The following is a 13,803-nucleotide window of genomic DNA, read 5'->3' as shown; positions in this document are numbered from 1 at the left end:
AGGCACTTAACTCCAGGTTGCTCCGGGGGGATTGTCCCTGTAATAAGTGCACTGTAAATCGCTTTGGATAAAAGCGTCTGCCAAATGCATAAATGTAAATGTAAAAATGATTTAGAAGTTTATAGAATTTTTTTTTTTTTTGGTAACTTTTATTTATTTATTTATTTTACCCCATTCCAACAATGGTCAATACTTCAGCCCAGTAGGTGGCGGGAATGCACCTATCGTTTGTTTGCCAACCACCATAAAACGCTAAAAGAAGAAGAACATGTGAAAGGACTTTTCTTTTGCTTCACCAAATCGCTGTGTGCTGGTCTGACGTCATCAGGGCTGCGCCGTGGCGCTCTTCTGTTGTTGTTCGGCTGAAGAAAGGTTTGTGTTTTTGAGCGCTTCAGAATTTAAGGTATATAAAACAATACAAAGCAATACAAATTGAATTTAAGTTTTTAACAAATGTGCTCCAATAATGTGATAATATTATTAAGATAATTTCGAGTTTATAACATAAAATGGGTGTTGCCAATGTAATATTGTAGTGCTTTATGTGAAGTGCTTATAATTACTAGCTTGTAAATTGCGCAGCATTTATCTGTTATTTCTATCTTTCCAAATTTGAACAAAAATGTCCACATTTCTGTCCCCAGCCTTTTCAAAAGGCATACACTTTAAATACAGTCACTGTTCTTTGAACATTTATATCTATTTGAATCATGAATTAGTCAATGTTTCTATTTTAATAAACTATATAAAATTCCATGTACATGATATGTTATGACCGTTATGAAAATGCAGTTCCCATTTGAAAAGTAATAATACTTTATGCATAATTAAATTAAATGCTACATATATATAATAAATAATATGATGGAAATAGTTCCTCCGAAGTGTCATGTCACCGGTGTTACTGCTAAAATCAAAACCTTGTTCTGAAAAAATGTCCAGACTTTTACGTCACTGAAAACAATCAAGAAAAATTCAACTGTCCTTTTACATTTCTCCCAAAATATTGTCATTTAGAGCATTTATTTGCAGAAAATGAGAACTGGTCAAAATAACACAAAAGATGCTGTGTTTTCAGACCTCGAATAATGCAAAGAAAACAAGTTTATATTCGTTTTTAAACACAATACTAAACTTTCAGAAATCAATATTTGGTGGAATAACACTGATATTCAATCACAGCTTTCATGCGTCTTGGCATGATCTCTACCAGTCTTTCACATTGCTGTTGGGCGACTTTATGTCACTCCTGGTGCAAAAATTCAAGCGGCACGTCTTTATTTGATGGCTTGTGGCATCCATCTTCCTCTTGATCACATTCCAGAGATTTTCAGTGGGGTTCAGGTCTAGAGATTGGTCTGGCCATAACAGGGTCTTTATCCGGTTCTCCTCCATCCACACATTGATTGATCTGGCTGTGTGACATGGAGCATTGTCCTGGAAAAAAAAATCCTCAGAGTTGGGGAACATTGTCAGAGCAGAAGGAAGCAAGTTTTCTTCCAGAATAACCTTGTACATGGTTTGATTCATGCATCCTTCACAAAGACGAATCTGCCGGATTCCAGCCTTGCTTAAGCCCAGATCATCACAATCCTCCATCTGGTCGTCTAATGGTTAGAAGGAGACTCCAGTGAGACCTGGAGATGCCTTCAAGCCAAAGTGTCTCATGCCATCTGTGCCCTCTTTCTTAGTTAAAACATTAGTATTGTGGTTTTTTTTAAATGAATATAAATGTGTTTTCTTTGCATTAAATAAAATGTACATTTTACTCAAAAACATACCTATAAATAGAAAATCCAGAGAAGCTTGTAGTTTGAGATTTTTTATGAATGGCATATTTCATGAAAATCGTCACTGGTGTTACTATTTCTCAGTGATGACCAGTAACAGCAGTGACAACCTTGTGTAAAGAGGCTTTAGTAAAAATCTATTCATTATGTTGTAATGCATAAAATAGTGCTCATTAATTTACATTTTATGATTATGACTTTTCCTGATTGTTTTTAAGTGAGTTAAATGGTTAAACGTGATATAGAAGCTCTTCTGGCTAAGCTCTAGAAATGTTGTTATTGGTATGGTGATAAACAGATTGTTTGCTTTATTCCAGAACCCCTGATCAGAGATCAGTTCAGATTGAGCAGGGGTTCTGGGAGTTCCTCATGAAGCAACTGGACATTTAAAGCTGAAGAGTGCAATTTCAGTGCCACTCATCGGAACTGCAAAAACAAACCTCTGTTTTCAAACAGCTTCCTGAATGCGCCCCCTGTATGCCATTTTACATTTGGAAAATTTGAACACCATAAAAATAAAGTGAGTAGGTTGAAAGAAAGATGGAAATGCACCATGTTTTTTTTTTTATATTAGCTGAAGACGGATCCAAGTTTGTCCAGTATAGTAGCAGACAGTTGCAAATGAGCTTTAATATGTCTTTTATTTTGAGTGATTTCATCATGCATCATTTATTTAAATGGTTGTTTAAGATTTTTTTGAATGATCTTTAGTTTTATACCAAACACTGTATTTTCTCTGTAATGAATATTGAAAGATTGGTGCTTTGTGTTTTTTGTTGTTGTCATATTTTACCTATAAATTACATAACATTACTTGACTGTTGCTTCATGCAAGAGTAAGAATTTTAAGGATTGTATTGTTGAATTTCTATGTCCTTTAAATATTTGTATTTAAAAACTGTAAAGTAACACCTGTTAAAAGAAAGATAGCACAAGCTTTTTATTTTAAATCAGTGTTTTTTTTTATGTATAAAATCTGCTAAACTGCCATTTATGTGGCTTCATCAAGCCAACGGGCTAACTCAAATTATAGCTTATGATTAAAAATACAATACATTTGAACACATTTTGGTACTCGAATAGCAGACGCTTCTGTAGAATGACCCATATTTCTGTGATACTTTACAGGTTCCCAAAATGAATTGGCATTTTCATTCTTTTCACTTTTTTATATTATTCATAACATGTTCAACGTGATGGAGAAAAGTTCCCACATATGGAAGAAAAACGTTAGATGAAACGACTGAGATCTGTGAGACAAACTGCTGTAAAGATGGAGTTTATTAAAGAAGAGATTGAAGACATCAGTATTACTCAACCATGCAGAATAAAAAGTGAAGATACTGACGGACGGAGAGGTGGGTGTCCATTCTTGATTCTTTATTCATCATTGGCACACCAGTATACATAGCCAAAAATAACATTTAGTTGATGTATTAATATTCAAATGGTCATTATACCATGAGGCCACTGATTAATACAGACAAGGACAGACCTTGTCTTGCTTAGGCTAATGTTAAAATATGGCTAAACTCATTTTATCAAGCCAGCTACTACACTGCATCTGGAAAATATTCACAGCACTTCACTTTCCACATTTTGTTATGTTACAGCCTTATTCCAAAATGGATTAAATTCATTATTGTCCTCAAAATTCTTCAAACAATACCCCATAATGACAATGTGAAAGAAGTTTGTTTGAAATCTTTGCAAATTTATTACAAATAAAAAATGAAAATATCACATGTTCATAAGCATTCACAGTCTTTGCCATGACACTCAAAATTGAGCTCAGGTGCCTCCTGTTTCCACTGATCATCCTTGAGATGTTTCTACAACTTGATTGTAGTTCACCTGTGGTAAATTCAGTTCATTGGACATGATTTGGAAAGGCACACACCTGTCTATATAAGGTCCCACAGTTAACAGTGCATGTCAGAGCACAAACCAAGCCATGAAGTCCAAGGAATTGTCTGTAGACCTCCAAGACAGGATTGTATCGAGGTAACTGTTTTAAACAGTGCTAAAATGCTTGCATTGCTGTGACTGGAGTAATGAATGGGCAAACTATGACCCACGGTTCGGATATGGCCCTTCAGATGGTTTAATGCGGCTCCGTTATCTGAAGAGTATTTATTTTACAATTTACAAATATTTCAAACTTCTTGCGTTGGGACCTAACACACATCCACAACATTTTAAAATGCACGAGTTGAACCCATGACTTGCATATGGTTGTCAATGAACAATAAACTGGGATAGGAGAACATATTATAGAATAAAAAAATTACATACTTCACCTTTTAAAGGAGTTGTTCACTCAAAAATGACAATTCTGTCATAATTTACACACACTTGTGTTGTTAAAGCCTGTATGACATACCTTCTTATGCAGAGCACAAAAGAAAATAAAGTATGAACCATAAATAATATTGTATTGCTCGTCGTCTTAGAATTTCATTAGAACCCAAAACTAAAAAATAAACAAAAAATAAGCAAAGGATGGAAGTCCTTTAAAATTGTTCATGCAGGTTTATATTTTACTGTGTTATGCTATGATTCCCTTGTTTATTTTTCCTGTTTTGCCAAACTGTGGGTCTGTTTTGTTGATCTCAGCCTTAGCTGTTCTTGCCTGCAATTCCAAAAGGCATCGTAAGCCTTATTAGATCATAGAGACCATTGAAACAAAGGGGGGGAACGTTTTGCTTTATGACATTTTATTAAAAATGGCAGTGTTTTATAGATTTTTTTTTAAATGCAAGTGTATGGGAAGTGTATTTGGATAATTTCTATAAATCAGTTTAAACCCATCCAAAAATATGGTTAATGAAAATCAATGGGGCTAATCCTATGGAGCGAGCAGCAGTTACCTGGAAGGATCTTAGTGAAGGGGAAATTAAGATTTATTTGTATTGTTTTGTTTAATTTTAATTGCTCTTGAATTTGATTTTTGACATTTTCATATTTTTATTTTAGTGCCGATGGAGCTTAAGGAGGAAAGTCAAGATCTGAATGAAGTGGAGGAGAAACAAGAGTATCAGGAACTTGATGTCATTAGTGGAGAACAATCATTTAGTTGCTCACAGACTGAAGAAACCAAATCCAATAAATCTTTCACTTGTCCTCAGTGTGGGAAGAGTTTCAAAGAAAACAAAACGTTTAAGAGTCACATGAGAATTCACACTGGGGAGAAACCTTTCAAATGCCCTCAGTGTGGAAAGAGTTTCAGACAAAGCAGAGGCCTTATAGATCACAGAGTAATTCACTCTGAAGAGAGGCCTTTCACATGTCATCAGTGTGGAAAGTGTTTCAAACGTAAAAATCATCTGGATATTCACATGCTAATTCACTGTGAAGAGAAACCTTTCACATGCCTTCAGTGTGAAAAGAGTTTCAGACGTAAAGGAGATCTTGAACAACACACGAAAATTCACTCTGGAGCGAAGCCTTTCGTATGCCATCAGTGTGGAAAGAGTTTCAGACATAAAAACACCCTTGATTATCACACAGCATCTCATAATAGAAATAAGTCTTTCACATGCCACCAATGTGGAAAGAGTTTTAAATGTAAAGATAGTCAGGATTGTCACATGAGAACTCATAATGGAGAAAATCCGTACACATGCTGTCAGTGTGATATAAGTTTCAAATGCGAAGCATACCTCCGTAGACACATGAAAATTCACTCGAAAATGAAGTCTTTCATATGCCCTCAGTGTGGAAAGACTTTCCAAAACAAGAAAAGCCTTGCTAACCACATGGGAATTCACACTGGAGAGAAGCCCTTCACATGCCGCCACTGTGGAAAGAGTTTCAAATTCAAAGGGAGCTTGAAGAACCACATTGGAATTCACGCTGGAGAGAAACATTTTCACATGCCATCAGAATTGGAAATGGAATCAGAAAGAGCTTTATTGCCAAGTTTGCTCTTAGACTCAGACTAAACATTCATACACAAAATAATAATGTTGGTAATGTAACATTTTAAAGAAATACAATAACACATAGGACAGGGTCACACAAGTGCAGATATGCTATATAAACCCCAGGGCTCAACAATAAGGATGGCCTGCTGGCTTGGGGCATGTGCAAGAGAATTTTGGGTCAGTTAATGGACCTGTCATGCCATTGATAGATTGTCACTAAATATTGAACATGTTTTATGCCTTACAAATATAAACTTTTGGTTGTCTGTGATGTTTTGAAAGTTGTTCGTGAATTCTGATTGAAATATGTCACAGAGATGTGGTTTTATGAAATTGAGAGATAGTTAAGTGAGCCTAAGCTTCAATGGTTTAAAAATTATGAAGTAAATTACAGTATGTTATCGTTTTACAGCAAAGGTTTATACATTTTAAATCTTCAAGTTATATTAAATCTGCATAGGCTTTCCAAATGCACACGCATTAAAAATTTAAAAAATAATTGTTTTAAGTTGTTTCAATTTTTGGTACACCCATAAATGAATGACCATAAAAATTCCGTAGCACTTTCGGAAAATACGATCAGATTGGCCATTGGGAGAGTCAGGACATCTCAAGGTAGGAAAGCTCAATTATACTTTCTACAGTGCCATCTACTGCGCATGTGTCAGGCATTAGATGGTGTAATTGAGCTTAAATCATGATTGTGCTTAAGAGACTGCACTGGCACGTTGTACATTGAAAAAGGAGTTATATTTTGGGTTGTTCTCACCCAAAGACGATTAGATCATTTCTGAAGACATTGATTTAACCACTGGAGTCTTCAGAATAACTTCTATGAAGCGTTTATAGGATATTTGGACTTTCGGAGTTTGGGTCACCATTCACCTGCATTGTGAGGATCAACAGAACTGTTTTTATTTATTTTAGTATAATAAGTTTGTGATGGTAGACACGGCGTGTCTCTTATTTATCCAGGACTTTTATTTTGCCTGTCCGCGGTGAGTGATTGTGACGTCATAAAGAAATGCGCCATCAATTCTCTAGTTACTGCTCGGCTGAAATAAGGTGTGCAGCGGTTCAAAGTTTTTACGAATTGGCTCCAAAACATACAATTGTAACATAATAACAACATTTATGAGGTAATTTTGCAAATTACTGTAGATTGTCATTGAATGTTACAATATGATTTTGGCGTATGAGTGTTATTTTTCTGAGATTAAAGTACATCCACTCATAAAAAGCAGAGTGATTTACTTTGTATTTCTTTTCAGTTCATTATTCATAAACGTGACAAGGTTTGCAGATGAGGAGGGAAATCTCCAGGTGAAACGACTGAGATCTGTGAGACAAACTGCTGTAAAGATGGAGTTTATTAAAGGAGAGATTGAAGACATCAATATTACACAACCATGCAGAATAAAAAGTGAAGATACTGAGGAAAAAATAGGTTGGTATCAGTTCTTGAACTATATAGTGGTGATAATTTTATTTCAACCCTGTGAACTGAATCTTTTGAATGCATGCAAAATAAATATATATTCAGAGAATCTGTATGATGCATTTATACACCAGTAGATAATTAAATCTTTAAAAAAATACTCACTTTGTGGGGCCTGGTAGCTCAGCGAGTATTGATGCTGACTACCACCCCTGGAGTCACGAGTTCAAATCCAGGGTGTGCTGAGTCACTCCAGTCAGGTCTCCTAAGCTACTCTCTACTAGGTAGGGTAGAGTCACATGGGGGTAACCTCCTCGTGGTCACGTTTAGTTGTTCTTGCTCTCAGTGGGGTGTGTGGTAATTTGTGCATGGATCGCGGAGAGTAGCATGAGCCTCCACATGCTGGGAGTCTCTGGTGTGTCATGCACAATGAGTCACGTGATAAGATGCGCAGATTGACGTCTCAGAAGCGGAGGCAACAGTCAGACAGTCATTAATTATAATGTAAAGCCCAACAGATCTCCAACGCAAACTGGAGGTGGATTTCAGCCGTTCAGCGATTTCTTTCTTGTTACATAAATTACATAATTTCAATGCAAATCAATATATTATGTCCATGTTTTTATTTATTTGGTTAGTAGCCGTGCAGTAAGCGGGATAATGTACAGTCAGCTGGTTGTTATCGCAAAATAAATCCCTTTAGGTTGATACGCCTCTGCTTCTCATCGGGGCCCTGATCACCTTGTCAGGGTTTTTATTTTGTGATAACAACCCACCCCTGTACATTATCTACATTACTTAGAAAGTTATTTGGCCTATTTATTTGTTGAAAATCCATTTGTTACCATGTTGAAGTGCTGCACTAAGTGTCCGTTTATCCCTCTGAAACATGTCTGAACGGGGTCACGTGAACATAACGGAGCATAAATATACATTATCACCAACTAGTTGACTATCAAAATTGGTGATTTTGCACATCCCTAATAGCAAAAATATATATTTTAAAAGTAATTAGTTTGGTTCTATTTCTAATGATAACTTAAAACGATAAATATACATGCTTTCACACATACAGCCTTTTCCTTAAATTTAACACCATTTTTCCATGCAGAGGTCATGTGTGAACAGACCCATTGTCAAAATGCCATGCAATCAGCTTCTGTAATTTGTCGACTTAAGAAATTGTAACGTTGCCAGAAAAGTTCTGTATTGATATGATGTGAGAACAAAGCTGTAAAATTACCAGTTTTAGCACATACAAGTTTATGACAGTGACATAATTCACTTAATGATTCAACTGACCCTTCGCTAAGCTCTGTCTCCCTTGGCTATCATCACCTGCTCTGAAGAGCTTTGCAGAACTTCCCATGGGGATGAATGTGAGATTGCCGTGAATGCCATGTTTTAGTTTAGTTTTTTGTTAGTTTTTCCGCCTTCTAAAGGTCGATTCTAGGGGGTTAAATAATATCATAAAACTCAAGCAGGTCATGTGCAGACTAAAACAATTACAATGTAAAGTGGTATTCCTTCAAGAAACACACCTGAGGTCTGAAGATGTTTTGAGAGTTTGAAAGAGATGGCTTGTTTTTTCTGCATCTTATACTGTACTAGCCAGGCAAGTGGGGTAATAATCTTCAAACGTGATGGAGGCGGGGCATGGGTAGCTCAGCCAGTATTGATGCTGACTACCACCCCTGGAGTTACGAGTTTGAATCCAGGGGGTGCTGAGTGATGGGTCACATGGGGTAACCTCCTCGTGGTCTCTATAATGTGTGGTTCTCGTTCTCGGTGGGACGCGTGGTGAGTTGAGCGTGGATGCCGCGGAGAATAGCGTGAAGCCTACACACGCTTTATGTCTCCATGGTAATGCTCTCAACAAGCCATGTGATAAGATGCAGATTGACGGTCTCAGACGTGGAGGCAACTGAGATTCGTCCTCCGCTACCCGGATTGTCACTACGCCATCACGAGGACCTAGTGTGCATTGGGAATTGGGCATTCCAAATTCGGGAGAAAAGAAAAACGTGATGGAGACGTTTCATCTTAGAATGAATGTCAGCATCAGAGACTTGAACTTGATATGTGCAGCATCTGGCAGCCAGTGTAGAGAGACAAGAAGAGGTGTAACATGCGCTCTCTTGCATTCTGGATCATTTGCAGAGGCCTAATTGTGCATGCAGGAAGGCCAGCTAAAACAACATTAGAGTAGTCCAGTCTAGTTATGACAAATGACTGAACAAGGAGTTATGTGGCATGTTCAAAGAGTAAGGGTCTTATTTTTCTGATTATCGTGCTGTTTTTGAGATGTGGTCAGTGAAATTGAGTTGGTTGTCAATGATAATCCCTAGATTTCTGACCGTTTTGGAATGTATTATTGTAGATGAACCTAGCTGCATGGTAATGTTGTTCTTTACAGCAGTGTTGGCTGGAAAGTCGAGGAGCTAAGCCTTCACTGGGTTAAGTTGCAGGTGGTGTTCCTTCATCCAGGCCGCGATGTCTACCAAATAGGTTGAGATTTGAGCAGTCACCTTGGAGTCGCTGGGCTGGAAAGACAAGTAGAGCTGCGTGTCATTGGCGTAGCATTTGTAAGAGAACCTATGTGCTTAAGTGATGGGTCCCAGTGTTGTGTATTTAGAGAAGAGAAGTGGGCCAAGCACTGAGCCCTGATGTACCCCAGTAAGTTTCTGATGTGACTTGGACACCTCACCTCTACAGGCTACATTGAAACACCTATCTAAAAGATAAGACTTGAACCAGCCAAGCACAGTTCCTGTGATGCCCAGAGTAGAGAGGGTGAACAGGAGAATCTGATGGTTGACTGTTTGGAATGCTGCAGATAGGTCCAGTAGAATAAGGATGGATGGTCTGGCTCCAGATCTCGCATGTCTCAAGGACTCAAGTTACAGAGAGCTGGGCAGTCTCTATGAAATATCCACATTTGAAGCTTGACTGATTGTCGTTTAGCAGCTTGTTCTGTGAGAGAAATACAGAGATCTTCTCTTTTGAGTGTTTTCGCCATGAGTGGGAGGAGAGAGACTGGTCTGTAATTTTCTACCTGTGTGGGGTTAAGTGCAGTTACTCAAGCCTGCTTCAATGCAGTGGTATAAGTGTATGTAAGTAGAGATGTGTTAATTATGTGTGTGAGTGCAAGTAGGATTGACGGAGAGATGGCTTGGAGAAGATCAAGGGGGTAAGTGGTGGGGTGGTTGGAGAGGAGTTTTTTAGAGACCTTAGTGTCAGTTAGAGGAGAGAACAGCTGCATAGAGGAGGTTGGTGTTTGAGAGGATGTGGTGCAGAGAATCTACTGCTGATGGCTGTAACCTTATCAGGAAAAAAGTGGCAAAGATATTTGCTGTTAGCAAGGTGTTAGGAGGAGGGGGTGTGGACAGAGGAGTGTGTTAAATGCTGTGAGTGTTTTTGGCCTTGTCCTGATAATAGAATGTTTTGGCAGATGCTACTTCATTGGAAAAGGAAGCAAGCATAGACTGATACTTACTCAGATCTGCAGTAAGTATCAGAAGTAAGATATTGCATCAACATAATGGCAGATCTCTTAAGTGCTGTGTGGAAATACAGCTGTACCGACATCGCTTTGAATTTATGTTTGAGTGAGCAAGGACATTCTGTTATACAAACACAGTACTTGGTTTGATTTCTTCATCCTCACTAGGCATGTAACAATTCATAGCTTTCTCAATACGATTAAATAAAATAAAAAAAAAGAGTTGTAAACTTGTAAACCGCGTTATTGTGATACCCATGTCTGGCAGAGGTGTTTCACATAGGATGCAGTAAATGATGAAAGCCCACACAGTTACAGACACTTTCCTTGTTTCTTTTGTGACATATGATTAGTTAATGTGATTGGCCAAATTAAAAGATCACCAATCGCATCACCGACTTATTTGAGTATTGACTTGATGTATGTTTCTTTTTGCCATTACACTGACCCTTGACTAAAACCCATCTTATAAACACAACTGACCACTCCTACCTTTATAACACCTTACTGTTGCCATCTACCATATCAGACAAGCTAAGTCTATGAAAGTGTATTTGGATAGTTGTTAAGGACATTTACACACTAGGTCTGTCAACAGGGCTGAGAAACTAAATTAGAATCTTTCATTTCAATATGACCAAAATTGTAATTATATTTTAATTTGAAAGACATTTCAGTGGGGGGAAATCTGTTATCACCAGATTTTATCGTTGTTTTCTCCCATGTCACTAGAGGGCCCAACGAATACATATAAACCAAACAGCTCTATGTTATTGCAAAGAACATACCTGTCTGTTAACAATAGTGCATTCCATTTTAAACTAATTTGCATACAATTTAAATGAACAATATCAATAATGATTGAAGACCTGACTTCAAATTCAGTAACAGTTATACACAAACATGTAAAAAAAGGAGACTTAAAATGTTTTTATTTTTGATTGACAACATTGTGATTATTCGGCAGTTCCTTGCGATATGAATCATGACAGCAACAAGCTCCAACACAGCGCATCGTGACTTTCTGTCCAGGGAAGAGACAGCATTTAATACTATAGAGAGGTACACGTACCATAATTTCCGGACTATTGAGCGCACCTGAATATAAGCCGCACCCACTGAATAAAATTTTTTTTTTTATTTTTAACATAAATAAGCCTTACCTGTCTATAAGCCGCAGGTGCCTACCGGTACATTGAAACAAATGAACTTTACACAGGCTTTAACGAAACACGGCTTGTAACAAAAATAAATAGGCTTTAAGGAAACACGGTGTGGCAGCGGGGGCGTGGTCAAGCGCCCGTCCGGGAGAGAAAAGTGGTAAGGGCGCTTACATCAAGTGCTGAAAACTGTCACACTGGTGCCAGTGTGACAGTTTTCCCAAGAAGGACACGTGAAGCAGGGCACTTGACGTTCCAGGTAAGGCTTTTAATGGCCACAGCAATGTAAGTTTCTCAATTCTTGGACTTCTATGCGCCAACACTAGACTGACGTGTGTCTGTCTGTCACTCTGTCACTCACTCACTCACTCACACACACACACTCTCTCTGCTGCCTTTTTATGCCGCTCTCCCCACGCTTACTGAAATTAGACACAGGTGTTAGACATTAGCTCAGGTGTAAGCGCCCTTACCGCTTTTCTCTCCCGGACGGGCGCTTGACCACGCCCCCGCTGCCACACACGGCTTGTAACAAAAAATAAAAAATTAGCAGTAAACAGTAGCCTAGCAAGAAAGTCATTGGTCACTATCTTCCTCCTCTTGTGCACATGAAACCATTGAAGTCATCTCCTTCGGTGTCGGAGTTGAATAGCCTCAGCTTTAGTTGTCTTTTTGAGTCAATTCATCATGCTGCTGTTTCCAACGTCTCCCGTGCAGCAGCTCTATTTCCTTTTCCAACAGCCAGATCAATCGCATTCAACTTGAAAGCTGCATCATATGCATTTCTCCGTGTCTTGAGGGTGACAAAATGACTACCGTAATCAGAGCGATGGGAAGTTTGAGCGCTCTCGATTTAATCTAAACAGTACCGGTAAACAAAAAAGTTGTTTGACCTTAACCCGTTCGGCAATTTCATTGGTCTAATGAAAGCTTCATGCTGCCAAAAAACTGAGCACCTCACAGAATGTTTTTTCTTTTTTTTTAAATAAAATTTGAAAGCGGGAAAAATCCATATATTAGCCGCATCGTTGTTTAAGCCGCGAGATTCAAAGCGTGGGAAAAAAGTTGCGGCTTATAGTCCGGAAATTACGGTATATCGGATGAGTTTATTTGTTCCCCAAGAATGGAATTTGTATGGATTTCAGTATTGCATAACAGTCATAGCACAGTCAAATGGAGTATACTTTAAAAGGCTAAAGCATTCAACTATGCATACTCCAGCATTCGAGTAAAAAACATAAATTAAAGTAAAAAGTAATAGGTAAATTAAGTATACATTGGGCTTAAGATTGTCCACAAAGAAGCGTTACAAAAAAAGATTGTCCGCATCAAGCATATATAACATAATAAAACTGTAGTTGTCATATAAAAAATATTTAAGTATTTTTATTTTGTTGCAATTAACAACAGCTCATTTTGAACCTGAAATCATATTTAACTCTTGATATTTAACGCTAATGAAAGTATGAAATTTAATTTCTTACGAACATATGAAATTTTATTTCTTATTAAATCTCTTGGTGGCACAATACACTACATCTTGTTGGACTAATGTAGCCACATTGACCATGTTTACATGCATATGTAATGGGTTTTTTGCTGAAAGCGTTGTTCTGAAACTTCATGTAAACTAGTGGGTTTCCTTGTGGGTTATCTGGCCATGTAAACACATTAGCAGCGTTCTAACAGTTTTTGGAAGAGTGCATGTGCGTGGAACAGACCGGGACAACAAAAATCAAAGGATGGAACAAGTCAAAACAATTCAAAATTTCTGGAAGTACAGCGGGAAAATCACATATACTATAAAATATACCCATTTACACCAAAGTAAAATACAGACTGTCCCACACGTTGGTGTACATGCGCTCGTACATTGAGGAAATCCTGAAGTTTTACGTAAAAGGGAAATTCCACTGCAGGTTATAGAAAGTGAAGAAAACAAACATAGCAACAACTCTGGAATATCTGGAAATAAAGCAAAGAAAAA

General features: G+C 37.8%; 2 protein-coding genes across 2 annotated transcripts in view; both read left to right on the top strand.

Annotated features, from left to right (window-relative positions):
- LOC127644811 (gastrula zinc finger protein XlCGF7.1-like) overlaps positions 1 to 13,803 on the top strand; it is a 367,559-nt gene that overhangs the window by 33,571 nt on the left and 320,185 nt on the right. The gene's annotated exons all lie outside the window — the stretch shown is intronic.
- The window catches only part of LOC127645727 (zinc finger protein 420-like), a 451,613-nt gene that overhangs the window by 434,451 nt on the left and 3,359 nt on the right, over positions 1 to 13,803 (top strand). The window contains exons 7-8 of the mRNA XM_052129389.1: positions 4,767 to 5,715; positions 6,988 to 7,163. Of these exons, the coding sequence (XP_051985349.1) occupies positions 4,767 to 5,715; positions 6,988 to 7,163 (1,125 nt within the window). The remainder of the gene's footprint in view (positions 1 to 4,766; positions 5,716 to 6,987; positions 7,164 to 13,803) is intronic.

The sequence above is a fragment of the Xyrauchen texanus genome, chromosome 6 (assembly GCF_025860055.1).
Source record: "Xyrauchen texanus isolate HMW12.3.18 chromosome 6, RBS_HiC_50CHRs, whole genome shotgun sequence".
Lineage (NCBI taxonomy): Eukaryota > Metazoa > Chordata > Actinopteri > Cypriniformes > Catostomidae > Xyrauchen > Xyrauchen texanus.
The sequence above is the reverse complement of the archived record's forward strand: the minus strand, read 5'-3'. Positions and strand labels throughout refer to the sequence as shown.